Raw genomic sequence first — 11594 nt, forward strand, 5'->3', positions numbered from 1 at the left:
GATTAATAGGACCCTTCGCTAGCCCAAATCCCCTTCCGAAACGTAATTCTACTAGTTTGGTTGCGATAAGCTTAAAACCACTGCCTACGATAACTTGGGCAGTGGAAGACCTTTTTGGTGCAGCATTCCAAGCGTCGCGTTTTGACTCGCAATGGAAACACTCGGAATATCCTGGTCTGAGATGGTGCGCTCGGTTTTATGCTGTCTTGTTTTCCTACAGTTTGAGTACCTAGGCAAGTGAGCCACCTGAACTTTGGGAATGGTGTAACACCGCATGCGCATATGCCGACCGGAGGCTTCTCTGCAGGTTGTAGGATGGAAGTGCCTGTGCTGCGTCGCTTCTTCGTGGCGGCCAGACGACGTCACTCATCCTGGCTTGCTCAATGTCACTTTATGCGATAATTAGAAGAAGAGTCTATGATACACATCCATTACATGGTCACATATCTGACCGATGATCGATACAGGGGTATTTTGAATAGCATGAAAACAACGACGAAGTACAACTGCAAACGGCCCAAATTTGGCTCATCCTACAAACCCCAATCAACTGCTACTCAAACTGTCCCGCGCCCGATGAGTTTTTTTTTTTTTTTTTTCAGCCAGAGTAGCCCCAGCGAGGAGCATTAATGATAATACCCATCAGGCAACCCGAAATGATACCCGTGATGGGCAGGGTGATGATCCAGCCGAGGTAGATCCACAAGACCATGCGCCAGTTGACGGTGCGCCAAGTTCCGGAGCAGAGACCGACGCCGACAGTGGCGCCAGTGATGCACTGAGTGGTAGAGACGGGGAGTTCTGCAAAAATACAACACGGTTAGTTCTGATCTGATCGGTGACGGGCAGGCACGATCGGTTCCGTGGGTAGGAGGAAGCTTACTCAGGCGGGTAGCAAGGATGACGGTAATGGCAGAGCCGAGCTCCATGGAAAACCCGCGCGCAGGCGATTGCAGGGTCAGGCGGTTACCCAGGTTGCGCATGATGTTGTAGCCGTAGGTCCAGACGCCGATGACCAGCATGGCACCGCCGAAGCAGAGGATCCAGATGGGCACGTCTGACTTGCCCTTGGCCGGGAGCGCGCCATCGTTCCAGACCTGGTAGACGGTCGCGAAGGGCCCGATGGCGTTGGAAATGTCGTTGGCGCCGTGGGTGAAAGAAGCGGTGGCGGCTGTCATGATCTGGAGGAAGCTGTACATGTACTCGGTCCTGTTGTCGTAGTGCTGGGCATAGGCGTGCACCTCGTCGATGTTCTTGGCCAGCATGTTGTGCGTGCTCTTGGCGTTGACGACTTCCTGGTCGACACCGCGCAGCAGCGCCCACTTGACGTACCAGAAGAGCACGCGGCCCTCGTACCACTTGCCCTCTGGCTTGGGACCCACCAGCTTCTTGGGGGCGCTGCGGACATCGGCGAGGGGGCTCCGGTTCGGGCGCTCGGCCGAGGCGGCATCGGAGCCTTCCGCATTGGCCGACTTGTCCGCGGCCACGGCACCGTCCGCGCTGGCCGTCTTCTCGGCGGCAGCGTCGCCGCCCACCACTTCGACATCGCCGCGCTGAGCAGCCTTGCGGGCCTCGAGCTCCTCCTTGGTCATGCGGCCTTCATAGTAGTTCTTGACGACCGGGCCGGCATCCTCGGGAGGCGGAGGGACGTCACCACGACGCAGCAGGAGAGGTCCCAGGGGGATGTGGTACCAGCGAAGTTGCCAGTCCTCCTTGATGACGACGCGGTACATCCAGGGCACCAGCGTGAGGGAAACCAGGAGGCCGAAGGCGGCACCAACACCAACGATAGTGCCGGCAATCTCGGGGTCGGTGAGGTGGACCTCGTAGCTGCCGCCTTTCCACAGGAGCAGCATGGTAAGCAGCATGGCGGTAAGGGCGAAGTAGAAGGGAACGACGCGCAGCGCCCAAAGGGCGGAGTTGCTTCGGATCAGCACCATGTACTTGGTAAGGAGGAAGATGATGGCAGCGAAGCACCCGGCAAGGCCCGGAGCAATAATCCAAGCGAGGAAGACCTGGACAACACCCGAGTTGATGACGCCAGTGCCGCTGCCGGAGCCCACCCATTGAACACCTGCGGAAATAACCGTCAGCCCCTGGTCGGTCTCAACTTCAACGACGGAGGTCTCTCTTACCTTGGGCACCAACGGAGGCAATGCCCATGCCGATGACACCGCCGAGGATGGAATGGGTGGTGGATACGGGCATGCCGACCTTGGTGGCGAAGGTGAGGTAGATGGAGGAAGCGACGACGGCGCAGACCATGCCGAGCATGAGCATGGCCGGGTCGTCGACGAAGAGCGAGGTGTCGACAATCTTGGTACGGATGGTGTCGGCGACACGGGCGCCCACACCCACGCAGCCGGCGAATTCCATTGCTGATGCGAGGAGCATGGCCTGCAGGTACGTCACGGACTGCGACCCGACCGACGTCGCCCACGAATTGGCCACATCATTGGCACCTGAGGGACACAAGTGGGTTAGAAACTCCAATATTTGCGGGACAAGGTGAATTCTTGGGATTGGTGAGGGGCGGATGTGAGAGCTGCTGCTGCTGCTGCTTACCGATGTTCCAGGCATCGAGTGCGGCAAAGATGAGGCCGATGGCGAAGATGTAGTCGAACTGATGGAGAGCCATCTCGGCGGCGGTGCCTTTGTCTCTCTGTCTGGAGTCGCGTGCCCGGAGCGGATGAGCAGCGCGAGCTTTGATTGTGATGGATGGACTGGATCTGGTGAGCAGAGGGGAAGAGGGATGGGTTGCAGTTGCGGGACAGCTTGGTTTTGTATTTCGCCTGGCAGGCAAGGCAAACAGGGTGCAGTCCGATGCGGCAGGGCTCCCATCGGTCAAAGATGGTACCGCACACGTGGGATGGCTTCCTCCGACGGCGAGCTCAGGTTCTTGCCCGCCCGCCCGCCCGCCCGCTTCCAGCACCAGCAACCAATCTTGGCAGGTCGGGCGAGAAATTCTCGGTGCAAAAAAAATCGCAGGCGTGGACTCAACAGGTGCTCTGGTTGGCAGGCGGTGTGGAGCTGATGGTTGGGGCCAGCCTTGGCGGGCCGAAACGGCCATGGTGGGATGGAGGGGTGGCGAACCCGCAACAACCTCTCACATCCTCTTGATGGGGGAACGTGTCCAGGGGCGGTCTGCTGCCGGGCTAAACTACCCAGCTTTCTTTCGGTCAAGTAAACGGGATCGGACAAGTTGCGGACCCCATGTAACGACCTAATTACATACAACGCCCCCCGTTGGCGTTAGTGTAGAGTACCTGCCCTTTGGGATTTTATGCGCTTGGAGTGGGCATCGGGTCGGATCGAGAGCGTGATGGTCTTACCGTTACCTAACTCTTAAATCATATGCATATACACTACCATACATAGTCCGATTTGGGCGTGGATACCATGTGCTATTGCAGCGGTGCCAACCCAATTGTTCGCGTGACTGAAAACCAAAAACGAAAAAGAAAAAAAGTCTCCCATGCACTTCTTGTTGTCCTGCATGTTTTCGAGATGCTTGGAGCGTCGCGTTCCTGGACGAATTTCAGGCAATCCTTCCTCCGCCGGTCGCTGAGCATTGAAGTACTTCCTATTGCAGTCCTCTGCAGGCTACACGTACAGGCGTTCAATCTCAATTCATGAGAGCTTTCGGCAGTCTGTCCCCTGATTTGGGTTACCGACCGCCCACGACATCTTTTTAGGCACCGAGCCTGGAGCCATGGCGAGTTTCGACTAGCGTATCTCGTAGAGCAGTACATTGCTTTCCAGCTGTTGAGGTAAACCTCGATGTGGAGCGATCCGTTGGTTGTTGTCGAATATCTCGAGTCCGCAGCAATTGTGGTGCAGTTCGAGAAGCAGCGTGGGAGGCTCCTACTTCACACATGCGGGCTTCCCGCTAACGCAGCCAAGACAACGCCAAGTCCCGGATCTGTGCTGGGACGGCACTTGCAGATAAATGTGGTAACCAATGATCGAGCCCTAAATCACAACGTGCACGATCCGCTCGCTGACCATCAATAACATGTCTCTTGGGCATGGCGGGTTGTGCCGACTCCATGACAGCAAGACCACCACTTCGAGTCCGATTTGACAATCCCACCCAGCCCTGCTTCATGACTCGTCGTGAACGTCGACGTCCATCCAATGGCATTGCCCAAGGGCCGAATCAGGCACCGCAGCCAAGAACGAGAGCCCGTCGGTTGGCCTGGGCTCCGTTGCACCGGCAAGAGAGATCTCGGTGGACCACCAAGGCGAAATGTCGTTTTTATGCCCCGGTCATATATATATCTCAGGTGCCAAGCTTACTGCCCGCCGGGATTTTCCTATTTCGGGTGAACTACCACTTCGTTGCGACGCAGTTTTGATCCAGAGTTCAAACATCCAGACGCTGCAGGGTCATTGGCCCACGCTCGGTAATTAATTCCTATCTGCTTAGAAAGCCAGGGCTCTTCTCTTGATATCACATGTGTTAGCGGGATGCTCCCGCGCTTTTGCTCTCGGTAATTCCGTGCCGTAAGAGGACACGAGATGTGCTTCGGCAGCTGATGATCGTGCGAGCGGCCACCTTATGGGGACACCGAATGGCCATGTGGGTGGAGGGAGAGAAGGGGAGGGGGGGGGCGGCATCGGGGGTTAATAATGATATCAGCAAACCAACCACCATGCAACTCTGCTGGTAGCAGAGCAGTGGTAGTTTTATTTTGTTACACTGCATTGTCTGCGCGACATTCGGGATTCTTGGCCGTGGTCCTTGGAATGCCACGGCGGCCATGTGCTGCCGGTATTAGCCTGCACTCGTCAGCTCGCCTATCGATATTGTAATTACACACATGCGCGCGCGGGACGGGAGCTGGCGAAATGCCTTCGTTGCGTCCCCAAAAACACCTCCAATATCGATCCCTTCTTCTCCCTTGCCCAAACAGGAATGGCCGGTGACTAACGTCGAAGATCACTCTAAGACTTTGCTGTGAATTGTTATGGCAGGACGATGGCGTGTTATAGCGGACTGCGGGGTCTCGAAGGCCTGTTCTCCATGATGGTGATTGGGCCTAGGAATAGCCAAGATCCCGGCTGCCATCTGACCTGACTACCGGCGAGATGTTAGCCGAGAATCCTCCAATAATTATGGTGTGTGTAATGTACTTTCGTGGTCGAAGAAAGCGGCTACTTCATGATGTCACAGAACGGGAAGGGAAACGATGGGGCCATGGTACGAGCAACCAACCCCAAATCAGTGTAATCAGATAGAGTAAGACGGCGGATAATCAGACGCTTCCGTTCGGAGGAAGCAATTCTTTCCGCAGTTCGGTATTGATCAGATCGGTTCAACTAACCAGTCCGGCAATCGTGGCTGTATCGCTGCTGCCGATGGGCGGGCCGATGGACAGGTCGCAACTCCGCCCCCTTCAAGAATTTTCTGCATCAAAAACGTTAGTAGGGAATCCGTTCCATGGGTGGGCTGGAAACCTTGCTTGCCACTTCGAGTAATTTGAAGCTCTAGGCGCATTGTCGGGCCCGCTATGCTCAGATTCCGCAATGATTGGTTATCCTCCGTCTTGACAGGCTCGGTTTCGAACCTGCGCGTTCGCCCGGGACGAGACGTGAAACCTTGCGACAGGCTGCTCCCGGATCATCGAGCTAGTGACAACATGGTGCGAAACCAGACCAAATGCGTTCACCCTCGACACTGTCCCGGTCTGCGATGAGTTGCGCCGTTTCGGCGACCACGCGTACGGTCGCTTTTGTGGGAGAAGGGGGGGGGAGGAGGAGGAGGAGGGACTAGAGCAACGTTGGCGCCCGCGGATGACGGCTCGCTAGGGGCTCCGAGACACATAATTACCGCTTGCAAGAAGCAGAGTCGCAGCATCGGTATCAGGCCTGGACTTTCTTGGCGCCGATTCCGTCGGCCGTGAATTACCAGGAAGCACAATAATTACTCACAGCCTTCTCCTCCTCCACGTTCTTCTCTTCGCGACAAACTCCCTGTCCGGGCATCGAGGCGGGCATAGAGGCGCCATCGCCGACCGGGGCCGCCGGTCCGGTGTGCAGACGGCGCCGGAGCGCCCGGATGGTGCCGAGGAGCGCCTCGCCGTCCCGGGAGACGGGCCGCAGGGCGTCGGCGTACTGCCACGCGATCTCGAGCGGGAGGGCGGCGTTCTGCCGGCCGTAGAGCCGGGAGCCCGGCTCGAGCAGGATGGCGACGGCGGCGACGAGGTTGCGCGCGTGCTCGGGCGGGTCCGCGTGCTCGGGCAGGCGGGCCCGCGGCCCGGAGACCAGTCGGAGGATGGTGTAGAGGACGAGGGAGGCGGCCCAGTACAGGCTCATGCCGTGGACCTGGGCGACGTGGGTGACGAGGTCCTTGCCGGTCGGGTCCAGGCACGAGTGCTCCCCGACCTTGGCTCCGAGCCGCGTCAGCAGGCCGACCCAGGTCTGGAGCTGCCGGTCGAGGATCCGGCACTTGCGCACGAGGTCGAGCCGCAGATGGGAGCGCCGGGGCTCCTCGGCGCACAGTCGCATCTTGTCGAAGTCCTCGACGAGCCCGGGGATGTCGACCAGGGCGTCCACCAGGATGTCCTTGTAGTCCTTGGGGATTGCCCGCCACGGGATGGTCTTCCACTCGGGCGTGCTCAGGACGAGCCGTTCCCGTCTCAGCACTGCCGACAGGGCCTAATAATAATTAGGTATTTGATAAATTATTAATAATTAATAACCAGACGAGAGGAATGGGAATGTGTCCCCGGATGAAGACCAGGCCTCTAATGATTATTCACCCTGATCAAGACCATCTCTCTCGGCGACGAAACTCACCATGTCCACCCGCTCGTCAGCAAAGACGTCGTGCAATTCACCGTCGACATGGGCCACCGGGGTCCTGGCGACGAACAAGGCAAGCTCGCCGGCGTAATGACGCTGCCAGTGTTGCTGGGCGTCTTCGGCCTTGGGCTCGCCGGCTCCCTGGTGCGAAAAAGCCTAGAGGAATGATGATATTAACGTGAGGAGACAAAGAATCAGCAATACATCTAACCTGACCCAAATTATCCAACCAACCATACCTACCTCGAACATGGCGAGCAGCTTGATGGTGGCGATGGGCACGTCCACGCGGACGCGGTGCGGCGAGGCCTGCAGCGACCGCCTCAGGTCGCCGAGGGCCTTGCCGTACGCCTTGGAGCCCTCGCGCAGCATCCAGGCGGCGCCGTGGCGGCGGCCGGTCGTGAGCAGGCAGTTGGCCCACAGGGCGTAGCGGAGCGAGTCGTCGTCGCGGTAGAAGCGCCGGGCCGTCTCGGTCCACGCGCACACGTAGCTCCGCGAGGCCGCGCTCGGGATCGGCTGCCCCGCCGGGAAGTAGGCTTCCCAGAAGAGGTCTAAGCACCTCCGCTCCTCCTCGGTCCTCGCCAGCAGGCGGAGGTTCGTCGCGGTGGTGGTGGTGGTGGTGGCGGCTGTGGTCGCATGGTTGCGGCCGATGGCCTGCCGCGACGAGCAGCCGTCCGCGTCCGGCCCCGAAGGGGAGTCGCGTCGCGTGCTGTATCCTGCGCGCCGCCGTTCCGGGGTGCTGATGACGAAGACGCGCGGTGCGCTGTAGCCTTCGCACTGCAGCCCGGCCTTTCGACACTGGGAGCACGCGGGTCTCTCGAGGTCGCACTAACAGAGGCATTTGGTCAGGGTAAAGGGACGGTAAACAATTGGTAATTAGGTTATCGCTGGTGAATCTCTCTCGTGAGTATTTCCTACTCACCCCTTTTCTTCGCTTCCGGCATGTGATGCATGCCTTGGAGCGGCCAGGAACTCCCACCATGGCGGCCAAGCTGTCCAAACCAGAGACAGGATCGCCGGCGCGGATTCGTTCTCTTTTTGGGATGATGGGCGGAAGCTCGTTGGTTGCTTTAGGATACTATTAATTAGTGTAATTATGCTCACGGCGATACCTTCTGTTTCATCTTCTGGTAGTGATGCCCAGGTTAGTCTCGTTGGCGATCCATCGGCTCATAGTCTCGGTATTTGGGAAGATGGAACAGTTCCTGCTCCCATGCTCGAGAAGCGAGCCTTTTGTTGTGCGGCCTGGTGCGCCTCTTGTTGTTCACTCATCCCATCTCGGTATAGAACCGGAGGCAGGTATCCCGCGATGAATTAGGCTTATTCGCAACCGACTGCGCTAAACCAGGAGAGGCTTCATTCTGCGCCGACCAATCAGAAACCCCCTGCCCCTTTACCTTACCGGCATCTCCCCGCGATCAACATGCACAGATACTGCGACTGCGTTATGAATAACGGGCGCAGTGTGTCAAAGCTGATACTCAGCAGTTACATGTTGAGATCCCAGACACACCACATCATCTACCCCTCCGACATCCTCACGATGGAGGGCCTGCTCCTCAGAGCACGGAACTTTGACTCGGCATCCCGCAAGTGACGATGTGCTGGTATCTCCTTGCCGATGGAGACTGCCGACCGCAGCGAACTCGTGCTGGGGCACCGACGACGGCGCTGCTGCTTCACTACGTCATGTCGCTCGTCTACGAGTATAAGTAGACCAGTCCGGTCCGGACCTGCCGTTGGAGAAGACAAGAGACGGCCATCAAGTCCATCATCAGAGGCTCCCAAGACACGTCGTTTCTAAAACTTTATATATAGTCTTGGACAAGAAATTATTAACGCTCGTTCGTCACGGCGCACATCGCAGCAGAGGTATTAATCATTTACCCTACCTATACGAAACAACATGGTCCCGATGCTCGTTTTGTTTCTCCTGGGCCTCGCTGCCGCCGCGAGCTCGAGGAAGCGGCAGGTCACTGGCGAGCACACCATGGGATTCATCGGGTGCTCCATGGCCGAGAACGTCGCCCAGGGCTACGTCGCCGTCGGGGGCACGCACATGTGGGGACCGTACGGGACGGGCGGGATGGTGGTGCAGTCGTGGACCGACACCAACTCGGCGAGCTGGCGCCTGTTCGACCAGCAGGCGGCGCGGTACGGCCGGCCGGCCGAGGTCTGGGTGCAGATCTGCATCTTCCAGAACCCCGGCGCCACCTACGACGAGGTCGAGCGGGTGGTCGCCAACGCCCGCGAGCACGCCGCCCCCGGCGCCCGCATCTGGATCACCGGCCAGCCCGTCTACCCGGACAACCCGTCCAGCTGCTTCCTCGCGGGGCCCGGCGGCCCCCAGCTCACCGTCGACCTCGCCAGGCGAGCCGCTGCCGACCCTTCGCTCAACGTCTCCTACCCCGGCGAGTTCGTCCTGATGAGGAACGAGGTCCAGGATGGCTGTCATGCCAACGCTGCCGGGCAGCGCTCTCTGGGCGAGCAGGCTCTGGCGTTCTGGGGCTGAACCAAATCGATTCATTCGGGTTTCCCGACTGAGATGGCCGGATGAGGCATCGGTCATTAAATGGCTCCCTGGAGTGGTGGTGGGGGGGTTTTACGCTCTGAGTGATCCTGTTCGTTGATCAGAGGGATTGGATGGGGGTTGATGCGTCCAGCTGTATCTAGTCATCTCAGAATCCTCGTGGTCTAAGAGATGTAAACTCTAACGGGACCTGCGCGTTTCACAAGCCATGGTGTATCCGTATATTTTTTGGTTTCGTGGCCATCTTTTCGGGTTCCTCGCTTGCACACCTTGGAAACCCCTCTTCCGACCGAAAATAATCCATTAATTAGCTCGGGCCACCGTTTCTATAGCGGGTTCATAAACCAGACGCGCTCCGGTGCTGAGTGAGGATGGGGAGTGTGCCCGGTAGGCTGTGAAGGGGAGGCCAAAAAAAAAGGGGGGGGGGGAGGGGCGAGGATAAGCATGAGCACAATTCGGATCCCACATCGGTCCGTAAATGGCTCGATCTCTTGTAGTTTGGAACACATAATTATTTATTCATAGATGATCTGGCAAAACATCTGATGCCAATCCTTCACCCCTCGCGAGTACGCCTTGGAGGAAACACTGTAACTAATAACAGTAATACTCCGTGCAGAACAAAGATACAAGATGAAATGTGTAATTGGACTCTATTGCAACCATTTTCCGTGTTCTGCGTTCTGGACTTGATTAGTGTCGTGGAAAGAGTGAAACGATAGTTATTCTATGCCTGTGATATCGAGCTGCGTCCACGGGGCCAACCCCCCAAAAGCTGATTCTAGAGGTATCCAGGCATGTACGTACAAATAAGCACCCTCGCTCATTCAGCCTCCCCGTTGTACGCGATGCGGTCTGCGCCCATTCTTCTATCCCCGACGCCCGTGATGGCAGTTTCCAAGACCTTCTGCGCCACGTCTTTCCCGGATATCCGATCCCGAGCGATGAAGTAGGCCGCCAGCCCAGCCACGTGGGGGCAGGCCATGCTGGTGCCGTTCATCAAGATATGGTCGGAATCGCCGTTCTTGAAGGCACTCTCGATGTCGACGCCCGGAGCAAAGATGTCGACCGACCCGCCCCAGTTGGAGAACACGGCCCGGTTGTCGTGCCGGTCGATGGCGCCGACCGTGATGGCGGACGGGGCCGAGGCCGGCGATTGGTCCCACGCGTCCTTGCCCTGGTTGCCCGCCGCGGCCACGACGGTGAGGCCGGCGTCGGTGGCCGCCTGGATGGCGTCGTTGATCGCCTGGGAGAAGGATCCCGATACCGAGAGGTTGATGACGGACCGGTTGGCCGTCCCGCGCGCCCGGGCGTCCCGAACGGCCCAGTCGAGCCCCTGTACCAGGCCTGACGAGGACCCGCTGCCCAACCTGTCGAGCACCTTGACGGCAATGACGGTCGCCTTCTTGGCCACCCCGTACGTCTGACCGGCGATGATGCCCGCGACGTGCGTCCCGTGGCCGGCCTCGTCCGTGTCGCTCGACGCGGCGACTAAGTTGGTCCCCCAGACCGCGCGGCCGCCAAACTCCTCGTGGCTGACCCTGATCCCGCTGTCGATAACGTAGACGTGGGTCCCGCTGCCGGCCGTGTTGCTGTAGTAGTAGGAGGAGTCTGTCTGGCCCCGCGAGCGGTGCGAGATGCGGGCCAGTCCCCAGGGGGCGTTCACCTGCTCGACCGTGGCGCGTTTGGCACGCTGCGGGTAGGCGGCTACGGCGGCGGCCTTCACGACCGTGTCTTTCTCGATGTAGTCAATCTATGTGTGGGAGCGAGGATCAACATGACAAGACTTTCTTTCCTCAGCCCATAAAGGGAACCCATACCAAGTCGAAGCTGGCGAGAGTGTCCAGGTCTAGGGCTGAAAGCTGGGCGACGTAGCCCCGTAGGCCCGCGACGTCGAACCTGCCCAAGATCCCCCTCCTGCTGCCCTTCCTGGCCCTACTGTTGACATCATTCTCGTGCTTGTTTCTGCCCAGAGTATCGATGCCGTTCTTGTACTTGACGATGTACGTGTCTGGGACTACCAGCTCATCCAGGACTCTATCATTCCTGATCGGCGCGACAGCAGACGTCACGGGGAACGTGATTAAGGTTGCGAGGCAGAGGAAAATGGTGATTAGCTCCATGAAGATGGCCACGGGGAGAGTTAACTGTGATGGCTCAAAAGAATGATGTCAGTTCTTCTCGGCGCCTTGGCGTTGTTGTCTTATCATCAAGGGTTCAGGACGGAGGGTTCGGGCGCCTTTTCATCTCGGGTGAT

The 11594-nt window shown here is 58.4% G+C and overlaps 4 protein-coding genes across 4 annotated transcripts; 1 reads left to right on the forward strand and 3 right to left on the reverse strand.

Moving 5' to 3' along the window:
- Positions 1-347: 347 nt before the first annotated feature.
- P884DRAFT_250580 (phosphate-repressible phosphate permease) lies at positions 348-2878 on the reverse strand. Its single transcript, XM_069440648.1, has 4 exons — positions 2566-2878; positions 2136-2462; positions 884-2074; positions 348-801 (listed from the first exon to the last, which is right to left on the reverse strand). Exons 1-4 carry the CDS (start codon positions 2636-2638, stop codon positions 599-601), a joined length of 1794 nt encoding a protein of 597 aa, XP_069294265.1. The 5' UTR covers positions 2639-2878; the 3' UTR covers positions 348-598.
- Positions 2879-5907: 3029 nt separating this feature from the next.
- Positions 5908-8029, reverse strand: P884DRAFT_250583 (uncharacterized protein; the record flags this gene model as incomplete). The annotated part of the gene is made up of 5 exons (XM_069440649.1): positions 7730-8029; positions 7472-7635; positions 7042-7384; positions 6765-6948; positions 5908-6647 (listed from the first exon to the last, which is right to left on the reverse strand). The coding sequence occupies exons 1-5, from the start codon at positions 7787-7789 to the stop codon at positions 5908-5910; spliced, it is 1491 nt and encodes a 496-aa protein (XP_069294266.1). The 5' UTR covers positions 7790-8029.
- A 693-nt stretch (positions 8030-8722) lies between these two features.
- P884DRAFT_209892 (uncharacterized protein) lies at positions 8723-9319 on the forward strand (the record flags this gene model as incomplete). The annotated part of the gene is made up of 1 exon (XM_069438964.1): positions 8723-9319. The coding sequence occupies one exon, from the start codon at positions 8723-8725 to the stop codon at positions 9317-9319; it is 597 nt and encodes a 198-aa protein (XP_069294267.1).
- An 841-nt stretch (positions 9320-10160) lies between these two features.
- Positions 10161-11460, reverse strand: P884DRAFT_280475 (serine protease; the record flags this gene model as incomplete). Its single annotated transcript, XM_069443443.1, has 2 exons — positions 10161-11090; positions 11158-11460. The coding sequence occupies 2 exons, from the start codon at positions 11458-11460 to the stop codon at positions 10161-10163; spliced, it is 1233 nt and encodes a 410-aa protein (XP_069294268.1).
- Positions 11461-11594: the final 134 nt, after the last annotated feature.

Source organism: Thermothelomyces heterothallicus, assembly GCF_042370625.1.
Source record: "Thermothelomyces heterothallicus CBS 202.75 unplaced genomic scaffold P884_scaffold_30, whole genome shotgun sequence".
NCBI classification, from domain to species: Eukaryota; Fungi; Ascomycota; class Sordariomycetes; order Sordariales; family Chaetomiaceae; genus Thermothelomyces; species Thermothelomyces heterothallicus.

Coding starts and splice junctions, on each gene's coding strand:
- P884DRAFT_250580 (XM_069440648.1), bottom strand. CDS start 2,638: ATGGCTCTCCATCAGTTCGACTACATCTTCGCCATCGGCCTCATCTTT. Junction 2,463..2,565: donor ACTCGATGCCTGGAACATCG/GTAAGCAGCAGC, acceptor TGTGTCCCTCAG/GTGCCAATGATGTGGCCAAT. Junction 802..883: donor CATCCTTGCTACCCGCCTGA/GTAAGCTTCCTC, acceptor GTATTTTTGCAG/AACTCCCCGTCTCTACCACT.